Genomic DNA, 25,352 nt, shown 5'->3' with positions numbered 1-25,352 from the left:
TAAGATAAACCTTCAAATTATGATCAATTGATATAATACAATTACGAATATAAATAAATATATAGTCATGCTAATTTTATTATTTTAAAAATATCGAAATGTTCAAATAAATCTTGAGTGAAAAATATAAATATGATATTTTTAAAGCTTAAGGTAAAGTTTGGTGACTATGAGTGGTAAAAAAATAATAATGCAGCATTATAATTGCTTTATTTAAAGAATAAATAAATTCGCGAATAAATTATTTAAGTTAAACATTATCTAATTTTGAAGGCAAAAATTTCTAATAATTTTATAATTTCAAATATAGAAATTTTTTTAGAATAATAATTCTTCAGTCCAGTTAATACTCCAAAATTTTCTTAATATACAATAGCGAATATAACAATCGACTTAGTTTTTTTAAAAAAAATATGTTTTGGTTTCCAAAAAAGGGTGCATAAACAGTCGTTTTTTTGTGGTAGCATTAACTGCTTGGTTTACTAGACTCGGTCCGCCATTTAAACTTAGCTGGGACGGAGGGAGGAGGTTTTTTAGCAGTCAAGTAATGTTGGTAGTTAGCATCTTTATTCATAGAATAATTATCGGTAAAATGGTGACCGTTGAAGGCTTGAGGTCTATCCACGTATTGATTATGGTCCTTGAGACTGTAAGGATTCGAGTTATAAGAAATATAAGTGCTGTTATCTTTAACCTTGGGACTTCTGAGAGTGGCGTAAAGTTTGTCCAAGCCACACTCAACTTCCAACTCTTTGATTTTCCTATTTTTTTGGGCCACCTCATTTTCAAGCTCAATAATTCGCCTATTTTTGAGGCTTATCTCCATTCGATACCCACGATTTTCCTCCTGAATATGTTGGAAAAAATGAATTTAAAGCAAGATTATAAAGATGCAAATTATAGAAAAAAAATGCATTTGATGGGTGTATATAAAAACATTGACATACCCTTAACTCGTTGCAAAGTGCTGTGGCCTCTTCGACATACGGGGCTGGAGTGGTCAAAGCGCGATGTTCTACTATTTTGTGCCTTTCGTTTCCGGATAATAAGGTCGTGGTGAGGTTACGGTTTGGTGAAGGATCTTCGGCTCTCCCGTCACCAGCCGCTCTAGTTCTAATGGTTCGTGGTGTATGAGTAGTTACCCTCATGCTTTCCGATTTTCTTCTCCGCTCACCTCTATCCATATTATTATCCCCTTTATCTAAGTTAATGGATACATGTATAAAAGGTGTTCGAATAATTAATATAGTATATTTCTTTATTATAATTTATTTGAAGGATTATTGTTTAAAATCTTAATATTTTCAATCTTGACAAATATTATTATATCTGTAAATGATGACTGACTTTCTTATATATGATGTATACAAAAAATTAACTTTACCTCTATTGCGCGGGTCACTACGTCTGTCGGGTAGACCACCGCTTGAGGGTTCGAAAAAGGCACGGTAATTAGAGTTCTGAGCTAATGTATTACGAGGGGATGTCGAGCGTTCAAAATCCGAAAAGACGGGGCTCATTGAACCAGTAGTACTTAGAGAGCTAGTCCCAGGCGAAAGTAATATGGAGGAAGGAGCAGTAGCTATAGTTGATATGGTATGATTGGAGATCACATCTGTTGGCTTGTGAAGAATTTTGTGTTCCGTCGAGTGAGCTTACAAGAAAAAATAGAGATGAAAAAATTTTATAAAGTTAAAAAAGAAAAATCACTAATATCTAATTTTTTTCAAAATTATAAAGTTAGCAAGAAAACAATGCTTCTAAATTAAGCCGGTATCCAGCGGTCCTGTGGCCATTCAACCGGCATTATTAACACCGGCTAATTATGAGGATAATACGATTGTTCCGATAGTTCCAATAATATAAGCAGAGGCCGCTGATACTTGTTTTGGCGGCTTCGAGATCATATGAATGATAACTTAACCAAAATAAATCAATTTGATTTACCTGTTTTGGGGAGTTCCTTGGAATATTTAATGTGGGGCGAGGAGGAACGATTGGATCGATTAGAAGAAGATGTAGGAGATTCTGAAGTCAGGGGAGGGGATACTGTCGAGGACTCTTCCTTCGCTAAGGTTGCATGTGTGCCTCTTGGGTGACTTCAATATGTTTATATATATCCAAAAATTCAATTGAATTTGAAAATAACTTAATCTATCTCGAATTTTATGAAAAATTTAATTGTCTAAAATTTTCCACGTTTATGTTAAAAGAAAAATCTTCAAGTATTTAAAAGATTTTTTTATTGCCCAAAATCTTATATATATATTTTTTTTAAATTTTACGATTTCCCAGAAAATTTTTTAATCAAATATCGTAAATCTTAAGATTTATTATTTTAAGGAGTTTGTTAACGCCCTGGTACATACGATGATACTTTAAAGTAAGATCTACCAGCTTATTAAAATAAAATTATTACTCACTCTATGGGCTTCAGTGCCTTTTTATTATCCTCGAGTATTGTGGGAAATGGGCGATCTTTAAAATGGTCTTTGTTAGTGTTAAGACTACTCTTGGACGATGATATGGAAGGGGGAAAGGAACACCGCTTGTTGGTTGTCGAAAGACCTTCCCGATTAATCTGGCTTAGAAAGAAGGGCATGCCAGGGGAAGATTTATTTCGCTTTTAAAAAAAAATGTTTATAATTTGTAAATGCATTAAAATTTGCCGACGGTAAATAATAAATCCAAGGCTTTTCATTTTTTTCTTATCAGTTTATTCTTTCTCTCTTTTCTTCTTTTTTTTTTCACTTTCTCGTTTTAAAGCTAAATTAAAAATTAAACTTCTTTCTTTCTCTTTTTCGTTTTATAAGGCTAAATTAGCAATTAAGCTTTACAAACCTCTTTAGTATTGAAAACATTGCCATTGGTCAACTTTTTGCCGAGGCTCTCATTGACAAAGGATTTGGCCTTATCCTTAACCGTGGTTGATATGAAAAAGGGTTTCGTATTTTCCCGAAATTCGATGTCTCGCTGTTTAGCAGGAAGATTTTTAGGTAAAGTGTTGTAATTCTTGACATTTTCCTTTGAGTCCCTTTTACCGTCGCCATGAGATAGAATACCTTGATTGGTTAGTTTATTTTAATAACATATAAAAAATTTAGTGTGGCGTAAACAACAAAAAATGGTTCTGATCCGGCATACCTAGAGGCGTGAGTTTACTCATTACCCCCCCCCCCCCCCCCATTTTCCTTGAGGTTGAGCTATCTTTTCGGAAAAAATTTTCAAGGCAGGGACGATAAGGCTAAAAAATTTGCTTTTGCCATTTTTGAAATCGTTTAAAAATGCAGCGATTAAGAATCACCAATTATATGGCGTTAATTTCAATCATTGCATTAATAATTTTTAGAGAAATGATTATGATATTCACCTTATTAGTGGATAAAATAAATATAAAATAATATATATATGTTCACATCAATATGCTTTTTTTGGTCAGTGTGTTTTTCTTTCAAGTTTAAATCATTTTTAGAGCTCATATATAAAAATTCAATTTCACCGGAAATGTAGTTTCAGCCTGTTAAGCATACCTACCCTATGAACTTTAAGCAATCTTGCCGATATAATTTATAAAAAATATCTATGAAAAAACAAATATAAATTATATTGAGTATTACAAATTTACTAAAAATCAAAGTAGGGGTTTTATGAACATGACGGAATTTATTTCCGCTAAAATCAGATTATTTAAAAAAAATAACATATTGATGCTAAGATATATTTTATTAATGATAGTTAATTTATTTAAGAGATTATGGAAGGCATGAATGAAGTTCACTAAAAGTAAAGTTCATAAAAAAATTGTCTAAAATATATTAGGTAAGTTATTCCAAAAATAATGAAATACATTTCCGGTAAAATCAAGTTATTTATATTTAAAAGATTATGGAAGGCAAGGAAGTTCACTTCACTAAGGTAAAATTCATGGAAAAATTGTCTAAAATTCATGGGGTAGGGTATTCCAAAAATGATGAAATACATTACAGGCAAAATCAGATTTTTAAGTTTAAAAAAAACGCGCTTAAAGTTGAAAAAAATAACAAATTGCATTTGGAATATAAAATTTTAAAAAGAAAAAAGGTCAAATAATAATTAGAGAAAATTAATGCTAAAAATTAAAAAAAAAATTATATTAAGTTGCCAAAATAAAATTAGAATACTTATAATGGAAAAAAAAGTTAATAAAATTATAAGGAAAGATTAATAAAATAATAAAGTTTTAAGGTTAATCTTAAAATGAATAAGAAATAAAATTGTATTTTAACTTCAGTTAAGCCAAATAAAGTTTATATATATATTTTTTTTAAGTTAATTTTCTATAATCAAAAATAAAAACTTTTGTAATAAAGCTTGATAAGCTGCTCTAAAACTTTTCCAATGCAAAAATAATAGGAGACAAAATTCTCATTTTTCCCCCTTTACGTTGAAAAAAGTAAAATAAGGATGCGAGGCCTAATATATAAATCATACTTATAATAATAAGATTAAGAGTACGCTGATGTTAAACGGCTCGATTTTTAAAAACGGGTAACGCAAGATTTTAGCCAAAAAATATTACGCAAGCCTAGAGCTTTTACTCACAGATGGTAGAAAGGTTTGGACATCTATTAGGGTAATCTCGAGGATTACTTAATATTATTTTAGTGAATATCTTAATTTCCGTTCATGCCTCATTGCCAAATTACAGTGCTGAGTGATTGAAATAAGTATTTAAAATATATTTATGGATTCAAATAAATAATAGGGGTTGGTTTGCCCCCTTATAGTGTTAACCCCCAGTAGCTCAGACCAGACTTCTAAGATAAACCAGACTCGCAGAAGCACCTATTATAGAGTCGTCAGATTTGAATCAAGCCCGCGACCCTATCTATTTTTGACCAATTTATAAGTCTGATTTAAAAAAAATTCGCTATTTTTGACAAGTAAAATTGAAGAGCCAATGAAAGAAGATTGTTATTTAACCAGGGTCTCTTACGAACCAATAGACGAATTAAGTATCCCTCCCCTTCTTTAAATACAAATACAATAAGAAATAGTGTGTTATTAAACGGCTCGATTAAGTGTGATTTTAAATTAAGATTTTACCCCCAAAATAATATTACGCAAACCTCGAGATTCGGTTAATAAATGTCCAAACCTTTCTATCCATCTATGAGCAAAACGTTCCAGGTTTGAGTAATATTTTTGGCTAAAATATTGGGTTAGCCGTTTTTAAAAATCAAGTAGTCGTTTAACGATACTAGACATCCATTTTATTATTTATACATATAAAAAAATTCATTCTTCGTAAATTGTTAAGATTCTGATCAAATTCACTATTTTTTTCATAAAGATCAGAGCCATTATATTAAAGAAAATATTGGAATGAGAAGAAGAAAAGTTAATGCTTTTTAAAATGAAAATAGCAAAAAAAAAAATTTGTTATAAACGCTCGAGGAAAATAAATAAAATTATGTAGAAGTTAACACAAAATAACCGGCCGCCATTTTAATGTGTAAAAAAATAAAATAATAGAAAGAAAGCATTTTACAATTAAACAATCAAAAATAAAGAAGCCAATTTAGAAAACTAAGAATGTTGCCCAAATTTTTTTTTTTTAAAAAAGATCAAGTGGTTTTATTTTTTGTTGAAAATTTTGTATCTCTTATTTAAGAAACCTTTGTAAACGTGTCCTTCTGTATCCATCGATTCCTCGTTTTTTTTGTCCAATTCCGCTTTTTTGAGGGCCACCAATTTGATTTGCCTGAGTCTTTGAATGTCTTGTTGTAGTTTGGCAATTTCATCAGATTCGTATAACATTTCTTTTTATTATAATTTTATGGATTAGAAAACGGAAATGAATAATCTTTGGAAAAAAATTGGAATTTGAAATTTACAAGGAGAGAAAAAAAACCCCAATTAAAAATTCATTTAACACTTCCGTGTTATTTTAAATCTATATTGAAATAAATATGGCAGCCTGATTTTTTTTTTTTAATTAATGAGTTTTCATATAATAATAACTCAAACTTAATGTGCGCAATTTTATGGATTTTTATACACTAATATCTGAGTTATTAATGCTTTTTATAAAAATCATAAACCATTTGTTATCACAATATATCAAATTAAAATTTTATCTTAGAATATGTTCTTATAGCTCAAACGGGTTAATGTTTATTATGTGGAAAGTTAAAATTTGCTACGTTTTTTTAAACTTTGGCCTACTAGAAGTCTGTGGTGGATTATAACAAGCCTAAGCCTTAGGACCATAATTAACGTAGATAAAATCAAGCAGATAGTAAAAAACTTGTATGGACCAAGTAGAATACCTGAGATTTTATTTGAAATTGTTTTTTTTAATACAGATTGTTAAAGTTATTTTCGGGAATTCCCCCCCCCCCCCTGGATTACACCAAAACTAACAGTTCTTTAGAAATAATATTTTACAAGTTGTAAAAGATATTTTATAAGCTTCAAAGGAGACTTACAAGTTTTAAAAGATATTTTACGAGTTTTTAAAAGGATTCTTAACAAATTTTAAAAGCCATTTTACAAGTTTTAAATAAAATCTCAGGAGGGAAATTGTATAAACAAACATAAATTTTTAAACTTTTTTCATTTTTATGGCCGTCCTCTCTGACGCTCGTATTTAAATCAGAGGCGGACGATGAACAAAGCCGGGAAAGCGGAATGGTAGGCAAGTGTAATTTTTTTGGGGTGATTTCATCTTTTTTCTTGGATTTCTCGTGCAGCTCATATTTGGAAGGTTCTTCGAAGATTGGAGACGCCCGATTCAAAAGTGCAGCCGTTTTAGTAACCTTCACCGGTTGCGCGATGGGTTTGACGGAGAGGAGAGTAGCCGGTAAAGGTGGGAGATCATTTAAAATACTAGGAGACCCATTTTCCGTTCTCTCGTTTCCCCTGAGAATAAATTTGGATTTCAGGACTCCCAGTTGGGATAAAGGCTTTTGACCGGGCTTAGGGGGAGGTTCTTCGGTATACGAGCCGGCAAAATTCTTAATAATAAATAAAAAATATAAAACTATAATACCAGAGTTAGCGTTATCTATCGAAGACCCGAATAGGGATTTTTATTGACCCCAGAGAATAGATAAAATTAAGAGGTAATTTTATTGATAATTATTAATTTATTTTTTTTAAAAACGTAGATAGCAAATATTTTTCAAGAATAACAAATAAATATAATACGTAAATATTATCGTTACCTTAAGAGAAACCAAGAGGGGATTGCTATTTTTTCCCGAAATCCATTCGCTAGCTTGCAAAGCGGGTCTCGGACTGGCCGTCGGTGGATACAAATCTTCCTGGTAAACAGAGCTCTGATAAAAAAATAAATAATATCATATTAATTCTTTAATTGATTTACTATAGATGTTCCTTAAAATGATTATTAGATACAAATCACCATAACATAAAATTATCATTAATTTATTTTATTATATAACTCCCCGATTAATTGATCGCTCGCACTCAATTAGGACAATAGATAGCACTTTTCAATTTTATTAAATAATTTTTTAAAATATACATTAATCCTAACCACAATATCGGGCGACCATAACCTTTAACTCTGGCCTTGTCCAAGAGGTCGGTTTTAGAAATGCTGGTCCAGATGGGAATCAAACCACTGACCTGCTATGCCTCAGTCTATGCTTCCGTATCTTTTACCCACTGAACGACGGCTGCTTATATGCATTTTACCACTACTCAACAGAACAAATAATCCCAACCAAACAAACGATAGCAAGTAAAAATATAACCTTTCTAGGTACTATCATAGAAATGGGTTCTACGACCGATATGTTATTGGCCGACGTGCTGCCGGCTCTTAGCTTGTAGAATCGAAAGATTTCGCAGATGGAGGTATCCAGCCCTCGTTTGGGCATCGCGCAAAGTCCGGTTTGTGGTACCGAGGTTTGAAAGACCCCTAAATGGGACAGCAAGTGGGCCTCATCTATTTTTGGTTGTTCGACGCTAAAAAAATGAAGGAAATAATTATTATTAAGGAGAAGAAAAGATTTTTCAATGATAAGGTTCATAGGTCGTTTTAATTAGAGAGAGTAAAGGTGTGTTAGAGACTCAACACATGGGCCCAGTTTGGCAAGTCCGGTTCGAAAAAAGTAATTGTAATATCTACTTACGCATCTTCGTTATCTGACATGGTATCAGAGGACGGGTTGTGAATAGTGAAATGAGTTGAATAGGAAGGTGGTAAAGAGGAAGCTCTGAACTCGTAAAAGCGTATGTTGCCATCTCCCTATTTTTAATTTTTCGAGCATATAATCGATAAAAATAAATTAAGTAAAAGATGTTAAATGGGGATACTCCCTCTTTCTCTCTCCTTCCATTTTCTTTCTTAAATCGCACAAACATATTTTAAATTTATGATAATTCAGGTTAGTTGTACCTTTCCGCCTATATAAAGGATTCCAGTTTCTTGGTCGAAAAAGGGGAATAAGGCACCAGGAGAGGAATCAACGATTTCAAGGCTGAGCGGTTCTTTCATGTCGCGCTATCAATAATAAGATTTATTCTTTCAAAATTTAAGTACTTCTACTCGGGAGGGGAAGGGGGGGGGGAGTATGACGGATGATCGTCAGTGAAGCTATCCTCATTAGAATAAAATTGGAGGGGGCAAGGGCGTAATTTTTAGTAGGAAAATTTCGAAAGGGTGTAGAAGGTAAAATCCTGGCCTAGAGGGGTGTAAAAGTACCCGATGAAAATAATGAGGATAAAGACAAAGTTGAAAGTTAGGATAGGGACATATATTCCTGTTCTATGCTTTTAATTAAGAATTCGATTAGATATACAGAATGAATATAGGCATTCTACATCTAATCATTCTAGAATACTATATATAAGACTATTCAAATTTTTAAAAAACGTGTCCAAAAAATATAATTTCGCTATTTTCCAACTTTTTAAATGATTCATTTTACACGTGTTCGATTATACCGGAATGTATTCCAGAATGTATAAAACACTTGCTATATAAATTTCAGGCACATTTATAAGATATTACACGTATTAATATATAAAATATTAGAAACCTGATCCCATACGGCGATTTGTCTTTCGCTCATTCGGGAAAACCCGGTGGTTATCATGTAATGCTGCGCACCCCCGTACGGGTCTCTATCAACGAAAAATACCCTAGAACTTTTGACCCCCTGGTGACTTCTAGCTTCCTAAAGTAAATATACACAAATGAAGCGATAGCAAGGGAAATGTATGTTATATATATATATATATATAAAGAAATAAAACTCGAGAGATGATCGGTTTAATCGAAGAGATATTAAAAATGAGAAAAAAAATTACAACAACGGTGGATCCCTTGCGAGGGTCTATAATTCTCAGCATTCGGTCCTTGCAAGTCGTGGCCAGAAGACTGCCGTCATAATTCCACGCCAAGTCCCAAACGGAATCCTCGTGATCTACTATGGTTCGGAAGGCTTGCCCGGTTTCCGTGTTCCATATTATAGCCTTTTTAAATAAAAATTTTTTTTAACACAAATTAAATTAATATAACGTCAGCTGATTCGAAAAGTTCCTCAATTCTATTGGTCACTTCTTTTATTTTTATAAATGCGATATTATAGGAATAACAATAAAAAATTTCTAAATTAAAAATTCGTAATTATTTTTAAAGATTTATATTTAAAATCTCCACCCTAATTCCAATCTTCTATATTGAAATAAAAATGGTTAATAACCAATTATCGGGAATTATGGTTATGAAGATCCAGAAAATTTTCACCGATCCAATAACCGATAATCATATCACGTGTCAGATTGATTAATTATCAATAGATGTTACAAATGATTAAATTTTATTAAAAACATATTATAAAACAAATTATGGAATAACATGTCGAACAAACGAAGATTAATTCCTCAAATATTCAAATAATTCATCGAATATTCAAATAATGTCGAATATTCAAATAATGTCGAATATTCAAATAATGTCGAATATTCAAATAATGTCGAATATTCAAATAATGTCGAATGGTTTATAAGAATCTAATAATTCTTTATTCGAACAAAATGGATAATTTACTATTCGTATTCATTAGTATCCTTATTCAAATTATCCCTAACCCATTAGGTAGTGCATAATTATGTGTATTTCTTTCATATGTTTACAAAATAGTTGTTAAAAGAGAGGGAAAAAATTATTAATAAAATAAGAAAATAAATTCAAAAATTAGGCATCAAGCTAGAACGGAGAATATAGAAGTTCTATATGCGTTAATATTTAGTTTCTATTTTACGAGATCACAAAAAAATAAAGAGTTAGCCAAATAAAAAACTGTATCAAGCCGTGCCAGCCAATCTTCTGGAGGCATTCACGGTGAAGATTATATCAATAATTTTAATGCGTATTTTCTATATTTTAGTGTTTTAACCCGTTTGAATAGTTTAAAGAAAAACGCCGTTATTAGTATTATCATCGATCCAGCATGAACGAAAATTATTATAAACGCTGAAAATCTGATGCTCCAATAATATAATACTTGATTAGCACTTACTAAGTTATCGATCAGTCAAAAACGAAATATAAGCCGAGTTATAAATATTCAATTTATAAATTGCGATTCAAAAATCAATTATGTCTCAATACATCAATATCTCATTTTTCCCCGATTAGAAATATTTTGGAATTTCATGATCCTACAATTTTTCTAGATATTATTCTTCTTTTTTTCCGTTCAATTAATAGATATAGAGGTAAAATAATTAAAATCCCATTATATTATAAATAGAATTTTATTTTGAAAGATTTGATATGAATCCGAATGTTATATCAAGACGTAAACCTTAAGCATGAAGTTCCCAAACTTTTGAAAGAACTCATTTTAAAGCCTAAGCCAATATCAATATGTCATATTGAAAACAAGTAAATACATTATTTTAATTCAATGTTTCATTCCGATTGGTATACTGTATAATTAAAAAACGTTATAAAAATTTCAAAAATTGGTATCAAGACACAAGTTAAACAAAAAAAATCATAGAAGTACTAAAGCAAATTAAAATAATATAATCTAAAAAAAATATAGTTTAAAATATGGCAAGGCTATTTGACTACTTTTATATCACCCTACTAAATTATAAAAGTATCAAAGTTACAGCCAGAGACACCGAGCCTATCTTCGGAAAATGTGATATCAAAATGAGATGGAAATGGTTCAATGACATATAATAATATTACCTAGAATGACGATTCATTCATAATAATACATTTTAAAGCGTGGTTGAATGCAAATCAGCTGGAGACCACGTGACACGTCATTTTGGTAACCTATATAGGATCCAGAATACTTTAAATTATTTAAATTTGGTTTGCTATACGTATTTCCTTGTCCTTATGAGAATAGCTTGGGAATAATTGTGAGGGAAGATATTATTTTACTTTACTTATATTAAGATTTTAAATTCTTTATATATTCTAAGGGTAGCCCAAAATGGTATCATAATGTCATCCCTCAGCTGTTTTTCAGTGATGTACGAATTCATAGGTTAGTTTTAGTGTTGTTAACCGGTCAGGTTTTGTGTTGATTTTTGAAAATGGCCCAATTAAAATTTTAGCCAAAATGATATTATGCAAGCTTGAAGGTTGCGGAAAGGTGTAGATCTCTATTTGAATAATCTCGAGGCTTACATAATTTTACTATGGCCAAAATCTTAATCGGGCCGTTTTTTAAGTCAACCTGGACCCAATATTTTACTTAAACTTGATTATAATTATACCCAAAAAAAATTATAGATTAATATAGGTAAATAAAGATAGCTCCCAATATATTTTAAATTTAATACTATATTCAAAACGAAATATTCTTAGCTGTGTGAATAAATTTTGGCAACCTGTGCCTAAAATTGTCGGTCCTCTAAAGAACCCATAATTCTAACAAGTATTGTCATTTTTTAAAATTGGATTTCTTGATGCATCGTCAGTCTAGGTATTACTATATGTCATTGGAATGGTTAAAGTGAAATTGTAAAAAAAATGACAAAAGCAATCTCAAGCGCTAAGGTTGAGCGATTGCTTAGTAAAATAATACTAAAACTAAGTAGTAAGCCTTTCTAAGAAATTTAAAAGATCAAACGTCGATCTCATACGGATTCTAGTTTATTTGGGGAACTGTCCTGTTTTTAAAAATTTTTGCTTGCGCCTTTGTGTCACGTTGGTCACTAAAATAAACTGGTACAAGGAAATCACCATACTAGTACTGGTGGCATAAATTGATATAGTAATCAAAGCCAAATCGAGGGTCATGTTGGAAAGGAAGTCTAGAGGCAATCCAAAAAAATCCGCAATATTCTGATTGGCTCAGAAGTCAATAGTTTATATTATGGAATTATCCTATAATTATGCAGATGATAAATCTATTTGAACTGGACCAACTCGAAATTTCTGCTGGCGGGCAGGGCATAAATCTTAATTATATATATCGATATAATCATCTAAAAGTTATGAATTTAGGCTTGTGTAAAAACTAATAATTATCTACTTTAATATTATATTTTGTCATACATTTTAGACATGGTCGGAAAATCCTTTTATCGTGCCTATTCTAGTTTCCATTCCCTCTTCTGGTCTTAAAATAGACATCACTATCCTTCTTCACTAGGTGCCCCCATTTTTTTATTCCACGTGTCTTCCTCCTCTTCGCTTTATGTATACCAGCATTACTTAAAGCTGCCCTTTTCCCGATATAAACCTCTAATTCCAAAAAAAATGTCTCAAACCTTCTTTCCTTCAATTTGTTTTTTCTTCGCAATCCTAAACTTAAATTCAATTTTCTCAGTGGTTGATGTTAGATCAACGACAAACCAATATATTAGTACGTGATATGTAACATTGATTTTATTTGATGCTTTAATTTCTCGTCCCATTTCTTTCTTTCTTTCTTTCTTTCTTTCTTTCTTTCTTTCTTTCTTTCTTTCTTTCTTTCTTTCTTTCTTTCTTTCTTTCTTTCTTTCTTTCTTTCTAATCTAAATTAAATTTACGATCCACTCGATAAAGCAATACATTATCTGTTATATAAACAAAAATAATGTACAATATTTTATTAATAGCAATTTTTTTTTGTAAAAAAAAATAACCATTTTAAATAACAAAATTTTAAAACAAGAATTATATTTTGTACAAAATTTAAACTCGGTATTTTTTTTGTAAAATACACTTCTTTCTCCGCCAAGGACATCGCGAGTAAAGTTTTTAATTATTATTTTTGAAATAAAATAGAAGAAAAAAAAATTAACATAAATATTACATTTTGAGCTAAAAAAAATTTCATCTTAATAATTAAAATAACAAAACGATTTTTTTAGTAAGGTCCGTGCAAATCCAAAATAAGACCAAACCGACTCGGACCTAAGAAAATATGATGGACCGTTAAAAACAAGTCTTTATTTCGATTAAGTAACTAGTCACAAAGTGAGTTCAAATATATATTACTTATTATGATTTTTAATAGTTGTAATCTATGCATGCTGGGCGAGTCGGACTCCAGCGGTAAAATAAATGTGTAAGTAAAAATAAACCCCCCGAGCTTCCCTGAACCCTTCAGCAATCTAGTAGGAAAAAATTGGTGTAATCACTCCGGTCAAGTTTGACAGGGCCAAATTTCGAATTGATATTGAACTCCATTTCTATTCATTTTTTTTTTATCATATCATAAAATCTAAATTTTAAAAGAACAAAAAATTCTTTATTAGATATTAAAACTAGCATTTCATGTTTATTTTTTTTTTTAAATAAAATGTTTTTTAAAAAAATAATGAATTTTAAAAACTACTAAACCAACTTGGAATTTATCAAAAATAAATTTAACGTAGTTCCTGAAGATTTGATGATAATGATAAATACCAATTTTCAAGCAATATTAATATCCTAACAAGTCTGGGGCCCTATAGGCCCCAGGAGAATGCTGAAGGGTTAAAAAAACTTTTATTAAGTAATTATACCCTAGCATCGCAGGAAGTGGTGGCTAAGATATTGCTAGCTGAGGGGTGCCAGGATAGACAATTGATTCGTTTGTCGTGTCTTTGGAGGTTTAGGAGTAGGGTTGAGTCGATAGAAGAATTGTGGTGAGCGTCGCACTGCGGAGAGGCGACCTGCCAAATCTTGACTGTAGCATCCTCCGAACCCGTAGCTAGAACATCGTCATCGAACGGGTTCCAGGCTAGTTCTATGGCTGGTCTTGAATGACCGCTAAAATGGGGCAACCGGCTATCGTCTATACGTCCTTTCTAGAGGGAATTAATTTAGTTTTTTTTTACGAAGTACATAATGTCATTTTTTTCAAATTCTTGAAAAACAAAATAATTCTTAGAGCTTGATTAAGCTTATTAGAATTGATATATTCAAGCATTTTTTTAGTGTCAAGCTATTTTCAAACTTAGTAACTCGTATGGATGCGTCTATGGGTTGTTTCCAGCTTGAAAAATGTTAATGAAAAGATTATGAATTAATAGCCTGAGCCATCGAAAATGTAAGGTATAATACATTTCAGACATTTGTACTCGAACAAGGTAAGTAAGTGCTCGTTGTCCTTTAATTTGTGATAGAGTATGTGGAGTTAATGAATACTGAATTGATATTGAAGCATTTTTAAAAAATTGATAACTTGTGGCAGCATCAATTACTTTACAGATTTGAAAAGATATTTTTACTTAACAAGTTTATAAAGGATACTTCAAGGCTTGGTTAAAGGTTAATCAGTTGCCTACAATTTCAAAAGATAGGAGGCCAAAAATTGAGGGTAAAATCGATTCTAAAAACTTAGATATTTCGAACGTTCCACATTAAAAAAAAATTTATCGTCTGCTTACTTAGTTGTATTAATTTTTTGAATAATTTACATATTTATTTTAAAATTAGATGAATACATGAAATATTTTGCTAAGTATAACTTCTCAAACACTCTAGTATGATTGTAATTATACGAGGTAAAATGAATGCTAGAATAGATAATAAAAAGAGCTTCATAGATGACCAGGTGCGGTCTACAAACTCCAAGCTCCAAAATGCCTTTATAACTTATGGACTAACTGAACGAAATCAAATTTATTTTGCGCACATAAACTTTTGCCTAAAAATATTAAGCAACTAAAAGATCCAGACAAAAAAATCTAATTAATAAACCCACCTGTTGTGCTATGTAGGGTTAAGTTAAGTGTCATCATGGTATCGAAATGGAATTGAAATTTATTTAAGGAGTAAATAATTATAAAAATCACAAAAAAAATTTTCATAATATATTTAAACTTTTAACGATAAATTATATATTTTTATATCTAACCTGCCAAAGGGGCAAAACCACGAAAGACCCCCCTCCCTCGCTCTGAATAGAAACGGCCATCCACTTTGGATTGACTGCCAAAGGACAGCTCTCGCTCTGGTGCCTGGATATTCGCAGGCCTTCGTAGGTTTCGCTCTTTCGAACCGCGCCTTTGCCGAACAGATTCCTGAATTTAGAAATTTTACGATTTTCTTCCTTGATCATGATTGGCCGGGTGTTTGGATGCTGATTCTGATATTTAAATAGTTCTTTTTCTCCCTTCCTTTAAATCATTACATTTTGAATTTGTAGTATTACCATTTTTGTATCTTCTATCTGTCAAAATATATCATCACAAAATAAAAGAAATATTTGCTTTGGAAATAAGCCCAAATTAATAAATATTTATAATTGATAAACAAAAAATATTAAAATTTTACATTAAAAATTTTTGGTTAAAAAAATAATATATTTTAAATAAAACTAAAACATTCATCCAGTTCAAGTTTAAAAACATTTGTCACTAATATTTCAAAAATATTTAATATATATTATATAAATAACTTTTACACTATCTCAATATTTTTTTCTCTTTCGTTCTTTCCTTTCCCCTTCCCCCATCTTCCTTAGAGGAAAGAACTAAAGGTGTACCGAATTAAACGGCTTGAGCCGATTTTTAAAAACGGCTAGCTCACTATTTTATTAGGAAAAATATTATGCAAGCTTTAAGATTTTTCTCATAGGTGGCACAAGGTTTGAACATCTACTAACGAAATTTCGAGGCTTAGACAATATTTTTCTGGCTAAAATATTGAGTTAGCTGTTTTTTCGGCTTAAATCGAGCCGTTTAATAACGCTAGCACCGGTACAACTTTTTGAAGGCCAATCAGATCCGATATAACTGATATTAAATTGATATCGGCCGTTACCGATCAGATATCTCATCTGATTATATTCTGTTCACATAATAATGTTTGAGTGCACACATCACATCTCATATCATATAACATCTATAATTTAACTATACCATAACACAAAGTCATTTTAAACTCAGATCTCAAAATATTTTTTTCCTTGATAATTCCACTAATTTATATAAAATTTGTTTCAAAAAATGAATGCGCCATTTAAGCAGATCAAATCGGAATTTATAATATCGGCCTATAACGGACATTTTTAAAGATGATAAAATTATCGGTAAATCCCGAGAAAGAACCGTTAGAATTTTTTTTTCTTCTAGAATTTAGAAAATCGATATTGAGCTGTAAGTTCCTTTAAAAATAACAAGCACGGCGTGCGCTCTTAAAACTTTTATATTTTAAATAAAAAATATAAAATTCAAAATCAATGTAATTATAAAAATTATTATTTTTTTATTAGTTTAATTTTAATATATTTTTTTTAGTTTTGGTTTTGATTATTTTAGTTTTTTTTAAAAAAAAAATATCTCTGCGTTATTTTTGGAGTTCATATACTCGCCAGCTGCTTTAAATGTTTCAAGCTTTAATCAAACATTTTGTTCCTTTCCTTCTTTCTTTCTCCCTTTTTTTTTCTTCAATAATCAAAAAAAAAATAAAATAATTTTTCTTAAAATCGAAAAAATAATAAACAATTTTGAAATCTCTTCACAATCTCTTTCATTTTCTTAATTTAAATTTCTAAGCTTAAAACTATTTTTTTTTGGAAATTTTCTTAATAACTAACTTATGATTTAAAATGACAAAAATAATGTAAGGTTGTACCCAGCCGGTGACTTTTTAAATGTATATAAATAACATCTTTGTGATTATTTTAGTCTAAGGCCGTATCCTAGGGCTTAATAATAAATAGTCAAAAATTCAAAAGAAAAAGTTTAAAATTAAAAAAACAAACCAAAAAGTGAGAAAACCAGAATAAAATATGAAAAATAACAAAGCAAACCAAATACTTAAACCAAACCAAAATAGGGTGTACTAGTTCAAATTTTTTTTTTGCCTATATTATAAATCAAATTAAGTATTCAATTTAAGCAAACTTAGGACTAAGCCAAACTTTAAATCTTATTACTTATTATTAATTAAAATAAATTTTCAAAAACTACCCCATCTAAAAACACGAAAACTTTTTTTGATTTTAATCATTATATTTGCCCCCATTTGTTTGTTACCATTATAGTTTAAAATTGCATAAAATATAATATAATATTTTTCTTGTTAATCGATTATTTGGATTTCGGTCAATATTTTTCAATCATCGATTTAAAATATTTACATTAAAATCAATAATATTGTTTTTTAAAAAAGTACATTGTATAATCAATAAAAATTACATTTCAAGTTAAGAAACCAATAATCGCTAATAAAGTAAAAACAGTAATTTTTGCTTCTTTTTTAAATAAAATAAATAACAAATTTTATAGAGGTCTGCAAAAATTTTATTTAGGCCAGGCAAATTTATATATATATTAACTCTGATATTTCATAGAAGTGATAATTCATAAAGTATAGTGTTTTTAATTTAACCACTCCACAATTATTAAAAATAGTTGTTTATTTTGGTGTTCAACAACATATGTTTCGGTTTAGGCTTTTAAAAAAATTGAAACTGGGTCAGGTCACCTTAAGCCGAAAAAAAATCTTCAAGTTTTGAAGAACAGATTTTTTTGATCAAATTTTACCTAGAAATGAAATCAATCCCAATTTCCTTATCCTAAAAAAAGTAGTGTTGCTGAACGGCGCTCGATATTGAGCCGTGTTGGAAAAACTAACTCAATGTTTTAGCAAGAAAAATATTGTCCAAGTCTCGAGATTTCGCTAATAGATGTCCAAACCTGTCATCTATGAGCAAAATCTTCAGGCTTGCGTAATATTTTTCTAGAAAGAATAATGAGTTAGCCGTTTTTAAAAATCGGCTCAAATCGAGCCTTTAAATAACACGACTAAAAAAGTTAGGCCTGATAGGGAAACATAGGGTTAGAGAGATATGGTTTAAAGCAAATCATTGATATTTTTTTTTAAAATAAATATAAGGATTTATGAATAAAAATTTAGGAAGGAAATAATCTATAATGAACGAAATTGTAAAAAATTATTATACGATTAAAAAACCATGATTTATTGATGAATCATTGACATAAATATCCTGGACAAAAAAGGGCAAAAAGATATCTACTCCAATTTTTCCCAGTGTCTTCTTATCCTTGGGTATTTTTGTCCAGGGTAAATTTCTAGGAATCTTTTTGTCCGTGACATTGTGGAGGATTATTTATTGATTTCAATTATTTAAATTTAAAATTGTAAAAAAAATATTTTAAAAAAATGGATTCTACAATTACAATGATTTTTGATCAAATTTTGCCTAAAATTTCCAAGAACTTTATATCTTTAGTAATTTTCATGCATTTGTAATAATAAATAATATGACTTTAAATTTTATTTCCCCTTCACATGATTATATGAAATATTATGTATTTTTTTTTATTATAATATTTCCAAATTATGTTATGATTAGAAAATTAAAATTAACCTTATTTAATATATAAACTACTAGAACCTACAATAATATTATAATATTAAAAAGTATATTTCCTATTCCTAGTTTTATCAATTATAGAGATTACATATATTATATATTTTGATTTTAGAGATTTCAAAATCGATTTTTTTATGAATGAAATGTGGAAAGAAAGAGAAATATTAAATGGTATTATATTATATTATTCATCAAATATAAAATTGTAAAAAGCATTAATACAAATAAAATATACATTTAAAAAAAAAGCTTACTTACACTTTACTTCCATCCACGAGATTTTACTACACATTACACGATAACATTAAGTAATTTTTTTTTATAATAAAATAATACCTATTATTCTTTCTATTTTACTTATTAATACAACTTGCTCTGCTAGAGTGAAGTTTTTTTAAAAATATAATTGTTTTTTTTTATAAATGAAAAATGACAATTAAATTATATAATAATCTATGTGAAGGCTTTCAATGACCTTTTCCAAGCAAAAAAAATAAAATAAAGCGAAAATAAAATTTATAAAAAATCAAATTTTTTTAAATTTTATCAGTCAACAAAATGCTAATGAGAAAATCATGCTTTCTTTGAATAAATATTTGAAGTTTTTCCTAGAAATATTTTACTCCAATACCTTCATAGTTAGAGCGAATTATATAAAATACGCTGTATTTTTTTTATTCTCCGCAGCGAGTTTGCGTCCACTGTGAATGCGTGGTTAAATATATAAACAGTTTATAAAATTTTGATGTGGCTTATTCGAAAAATAGGCTCACAAAAAGTCACCCCCCCCCCTTCTATTTAATACACAAATTTTCCTATAATTTTATTAGATCTTCTAAGCAGCAGCACCGCCGACCCCTATTATTACGGGCGTAGTCTAGCTAACCTATTTTGTTTTTGCATCTCTCCCTAATTTGCTATCTATCTTCCTTTTTTTTTAAATATTAAATTCTTAATTTTAACTAGAACAGCATTAATAACTTATTAACGGTTGTCTTTGACATAAAATTATTAGATAACTTCTTCCCTTGGATTTTGATTCATCAAGAATTTCAGCTTACCTTTTCTACTTTGGCTTTTGAAGCTAGTCTTTTTTAAATGGTGTCAAAGCACCTATTTATTTTTTTGTTATGACTTTTTGTACGAGGAAATTCCCATGATTTAAGTTTTCAATTTCAAAATCGATAGGTGTTTTGTGGTTATCTAGGATTTGTTTACTTTACAACCGTATTTTCATGCATATTATTACACGGATATTATTGCATTTATCATTTTTAAACTAACTAAATTCTATTTATATAATGAATCATAAAATAATGTATAAAACATATAAAATTAATCAAAACTTGACTTTCATTTAAACGGGCAGGCAATTTTATAACCCTAATGTTAAATTTTCAATTCCGCCTGGCTGACCAATTTGAGTTCGATATCGAGTTTAAATTCGGGTTTAGGGTGAAATTTGACTTTTTTTTGCTTCAACCAGATTCTAACTCGCGCCTCCCCGTATTATATAGTGATGAAACCATCCTTTGCGTTTCGTAATGCAAAACGCAAACAATACATTTCAATGGTATCGTGCAAAAATTTATAAAAGTTAATAATAAAACGCGAATTGCAGTTTGATTTTTTTTAACTCTCGAAAACTCTCAATTAGGTCGCACCCCTAAACACTTAAATATATTATTTATCAATTTATTTATTTTATTTTTTTTCGATAATCGAAAATCTTGATAATTTGCGATAATTTCTAAAAAATCAAAAACAATCATACAAAATTTCAAGGGTATTTTATTTTCATTATTATCATATTCATACGTGTCAATGTGACACAAAAAAAAAATTTAACCTCAGCCCATTTTTTTTCTTCCTCACTATTATAAATAATTTAAATTACAATGAATTTTAATTAAGATAAAAATTAACGATTTCCCACAACAAAACCGAGATAAAATTATCTCCATTATTGTCATTTGGTTTTATTTAGCATGATAATGAAAAAATAATGTAATTTTAATGGCTCGTAATATTATGCCAACATCGGGATTATCTTTCAGCCATCTATGAGCAAAATCCATCAAGGCTCGCAAAATTGGATCAGGTGTTTTTTTTAAAAAAAATCGAATCGTTTAACAACACTACTTCCGGACAAAAAATTGTCGATTTAGCTGATACAATCAATTTACGGTAAACGAATAAAGATTCTAAAGAGATACCATTTAAGCATGGTTCACTTGTCCTTTTATCCAAACGAGTTTAAGGATATATATAGTACTTTATATAAATATATATAAATATATGCAACTAATAGATCGCCGTTTTTTAAGGCGGCGGCGAGGGGGGGGGGTTAATCCGTTATAGAAGCTGCAAATAAAACCGGCTTAAATTTATAGGGCCGAGCTATAATTTTTTAAAAATCATAATAAGCATTTATATTATAAATTACTAAATCCTTCATCCTGAACACAGAGAATATTTTACAATTATCGCTTTATATTTTATCTGTACCCAAGTAGGAAGTGACCTAATGTTTTTTTATTATATTAAAGTTCGGTCACACTTTTTACAGGTTATCGAAAGATCGGGCCGAATACGCCTTTGCGAAAATCGACCTGGTCACGTCGGAACTTCGGTCCGGATTATTGGCTATTTAACACAGTATTTTAATGAAAGAATAAAGGCAACAGAAAAAATTAATATTACCACGTGGAAAAAAATATTCTATAAATTTTTAATAAATCAAGCTTTTGAATATGATACTTAATTATTTATAATTCATTTAATATATTAAAGTTAAAAGAAATAATTTAAGTAACTTGATACGTTTTAGGAAAATCAAATTTCATGTAATAAGAGAGAGAGAATAAAAATATCTATAAATTTATTCGATATTAATAATAACTTAATTACTTGTTACTATTTACTAGCAAAGCACTAATTTATAAATCAAATATAATAATCAAACGAAAATAAAATCCCGAAAGTGTGATCTGAGTGAATCCAAGGGCAGAAATAACAATTGATACTTGTTATACAACGAAAGACATTTTTTTTGATAAATTTTTATAAGTAAATGGGCAAATAACGATAACGTTATTTAGTTTGATGAAATGATAAATTTGATATATCAAAAAAAGATAGGATAGAACAAATTGCAACAAATTATTAATATTATGATTATATTACATTATATTTTATAAATATTAAATATTTTTTTTATTAATTTTAAAATGAATAAAAAAATTTCAAAGATTCTGTTCTCTAACGATTTATTTTTGAGAATGCTCAAATAAGAGTTTTTTAAATCAAATTTTACTTAAAATTTAAATTTGCATAAAAAAATATTTCAAATGTGAATAAAATCTTCAAATGATTTCTTGCTCAAAATTGTGGGCAAAAAGTCTTCAAATTTTCAAACTCTGTCTAGTGGCAACTTTTGCAAGTTCGAATTTATGGCAATTTGCCTTAATTTTTGTTAAAGCAGCTTTGGTGCCATTATTTAATTAATTTTTTTAAATAAAGATTTTAATAGTGTTGTTACATGGCTCGATTTGAGCCGATTTTTTAAAATGGTTAACTCAATATTTTATCCTGAAAAATATTAGGCAAGCTTGAAGAATTTGCTCATATATGGCACAAAGATTTGGACGTCTATTAGCGGAATCTCGAGGGCTTGATAATTTGTTTTTGTCTAGAATGCTGAGTTAGCTGTTTTTAATAATCGGCTTACTGTTTAACAACCCTAGATTTTATCATAAAATGAATAAGGACTTTTAAAATATTCCTATTTTTTTTTTCAAGTCTAAAAAATCACTATTCAGAACATAGGTATCTATAATTTATATTATATATAAGATTTTTCAAAAAAATATTTTGATTTATATGGTTTTTAAAAAAAATTTTAGCACCAAACCACATTGGCGTAACTAAGAGGTAAGCCATCCCCCCCCAACCCACCTTAACAAATTTATCAGTTTTGTAAATATCATTGCTAATATTTATAAAAGCACATTCCTTCCCTCCTTTACTTCTCCCCAAAATATCAATACAATATGTCATTCATTTATAAACCATATTCAAAAAAAAATAGTAATAGAATTTTTTTTTTAAAAATTACATTGCCCAAAAGCACCCTCTCCACCTTTTACGAAAATATTGGATACATCCATGACAAACTAGAACTTAAAAAATTTATAACCTAAATTTCGTCAAGTTTAGTAATATAATAATGTAATATTTAAATTACAATTTGAAAATAATAAATTATTTGAGATAATGCTTCTTTTAAATCTTTTTTTGCAGTTGCCCTTTTTAAAAAAAATAATAAAGATCGTTTAAATACCTCATGTCCAGTCGAAAACTGATATTTTAAAATTTACTACTTTTTTTGTCGATAATGTGTTAGGGTGTAGCAGCTGTCCTAATTTGTTTGAATGGACGAACCTATAATTGTTGCATACTCAAAGTGTGCCAATAAAATCTATTTTGTATTAAGAAAATGGTTTAAAATCTTTGTGAGAGGTGGGTGGGGAGGGGGGAGATATTATATAAGTTTTTATTAGTTCTCTTTTTGATTAATAGTTAAAATCATGTCTTAAAGTTCTATAACAGTATAAAAATATGTGTACAAATATTATAGTGGAGATATTCTTTAAACCTATCTAATGATTGCAACGATGTCATTTTATCAAATAAAACTTTAAACCATATTCTATTCTAAAACAAGCTTGCCAAGTCTGATTTAAGGAGGATAGGTTAGGAATAAATATTTTATCAGACTTAATTGGGCTAGATTTGTATATTAAATTTTATCATATGGGGCAGGCTATATTTAAACCTTGTCAGCTCATTAAAAAATTTAAATGTTTCTATGCAATTTTTTTTCTAGAAAGAACTGCTAAAATTTATTTTCATATGATGGTTTGGTTAAATAGGTTGAAAGTTATACTATCATTGAATTTTTCAACAGGTTGGACCTGAAAAAAGCTCAAAGTAGTGTAGGTCCCTCACAGGTTTTTAAAATATAAATTTCTTATGTGTTTCTAAATCAAATACTTAAACCCTCTCATCCTTTATTTTTTCTAACAGTTTATCAAATACAATTTGGTTTGAATAGAACAGGAAGTAAAAAAATGGCTAGATTCATTTTAGCTGGTTTAACTGCTAAAATACTATGGATGTATTTGTATGAACTAAGAAAAAATTGAAGTGACAAGTGAAGATTGTCAAAAAATGTCAGTTAAGATTAATCTGTACTCATATTTGTATAGATCATTGGTGCATTTAGGAGGGATTTGGCAGGGTGAACTGAATAAACTGGGTATTTGACCCCCTCCAAAATATTTTAATTTATTGTTTAAATATAATTATATATGAACCATAAAACTGAAATCAAAAGTAAAAAAAACATCAAAAAAATTATTTCCCAAAATCATGATAATTAAAATGGATGTCTCTAAATAATGAATATTAATAATTTAACTCCTAATTTATTAAAAAATTTCCTAAACTATTTCCCTAAAATAAAATAACTATGCCACTAGCATATTTGCATGCATGATAGTAAAAAGATAGTAAGGTGATCAAAATGGGGGACTTAAGGTATGGGTGAATTGCTAATTAAACAGTTTTTAAAATAAATTTTAAGTATTGGCCTATATTTAATTTATTTCAAAATGTATTTTGAGTTGAGCAAATTAACTATTGAAGACATTTATATCAAATAGAACTTAAAAATACAGAATTTATAATTTTTTAACATGCTCCTATGAACATGCTCCTATGAAATTATTTAGAAACAAAATAAAACATGTATAAATTTTAAGTTATAAATAAAAGACTTGTTCTTTGATCTAATATGATTAATTATAAAATATTTTGGATAAAAATATACATTATATTAAAAAAATATTAAAATTTACCTTTCATTGATTAATTTTTTAAATTCATATGTTCTAGGATGGATGATTATTTTGTCGATTAAAACTCTACGATTCGGGTAATGAAACGCTTGCTAAACAATGGCAGGCCACAAACATGCTGTACATCATTATCCCTATGTTTCCCCACTTTTTAAATAATGAAAATAAATTCAACCCTTCTTATAGAAGATCTAACCTGATCATATGTGTGTTTAGCAAGTAGATCATCTAATATATTTTACAAAACGAATTTAAAAAAATTAAGCCGACTAGTATCCAGTTAAAAATTTATTAGGAAAGGAAATGGAAAATATTTTTTAAAACAAGATAGCGGAAGATTTCTGACTTTATATTAATATTAACAAAAATATCAAGTTAAAGTTTAGGACACTAAATTAGCACAAATGAAGTTAAAAAAGAGAACAATAAATTAACAATAACTGAAAAGAGGTATATAAAAACACGAGAAAATGTATTAAAAAATCCAGCAACTGTTGGATTTTTTATCTAAGGGGCTAGGACCTAATTGTAGATTATTGGTTATTGAAAGTGGCAGTGTCTTAAGGTTAGCTTTTAAAAATAAATATCATTTATATGAGTTAAAACATTGAAACACGCAGGAGCT

At 29.0% G+C, this 25,352-nt stretch overlaps 1 protein-coding gene across 3 annotated transcripts; it reads right to left on the bottom strand.

The window, feature by feature from the left end:
• Positions 1–115: 115 nt before the first annotated feature.
• LOC135929189 (uncharacterized) lies at positions 116–24,791 on the bottom strand. 3 transcript variants are annotated; one of them, XM_065465736.1, is made up of 17 exons: positions 24,728–24,791; positions 15,318–15,632; positions 13,981–14,265; positions 9,325–9,489; positions 9,054–9,191; positions 8,411–8,515; positions 8,145–8,260; positions 7,764–7,977; positions 7,209–7,322; positions 6,593–6,998; positions 5,658–5,807; positions 2,842–3,062; positions 2,424–2,623; positions 1,948–2,099; positions 1,385–1,654; positions 948–1,201; positions 116–847 (listed from the first exon to the last, which is right to left on the bottom strand). In XM_065465736.1, exons 2-17 carry the CDS (start codon positions 15,519–15,521, stop codon positions 467–469), a joined length of 3,375 nt encoding a protein of 1,124 aa, XP_065321808.1. In that variant the 5' UTR covers positions 15,522–15,632; positions 24,728–24,791; the 3' UTR covers positions 116–466. The 3 variants fall into 3 exon arrangements, with proteins under 3 accessions (XP_065321808.1, XP_065321809.1, XP_065321810.1); XM_065465737.1 differs by lacking the exon at positions 24,728–24,791 and adding an exon at positions 23,189–23,288; XM_065465738.1 differs by having other exon boundaries at positions 121–847; positions 5,658–5,801.
• Positions 24,792–25,352: the final 561 nt, after the last annotated feature.

The sequence above is a fragment of the Gordionus sp. m RMFG-2023 genome, chromosome 4 (genome assembly GCF_954871325.1).
Source record: "Gordionus sp. m RMFG-2023 chromosome 4, tfGorSpeb1-WG-v2, whole genome shotgun sequence".
NCBI classification, from domain to species: Eukaryota; Metazoa; Nematomorpha; class Gordioida; order Chordodea; family Parachordodidae; genus Gordionus; species Gordionus sp. m RMFG-2023.
This window is presented reverse-complemented; position numbering and strand designations above follow the sequence as displayed.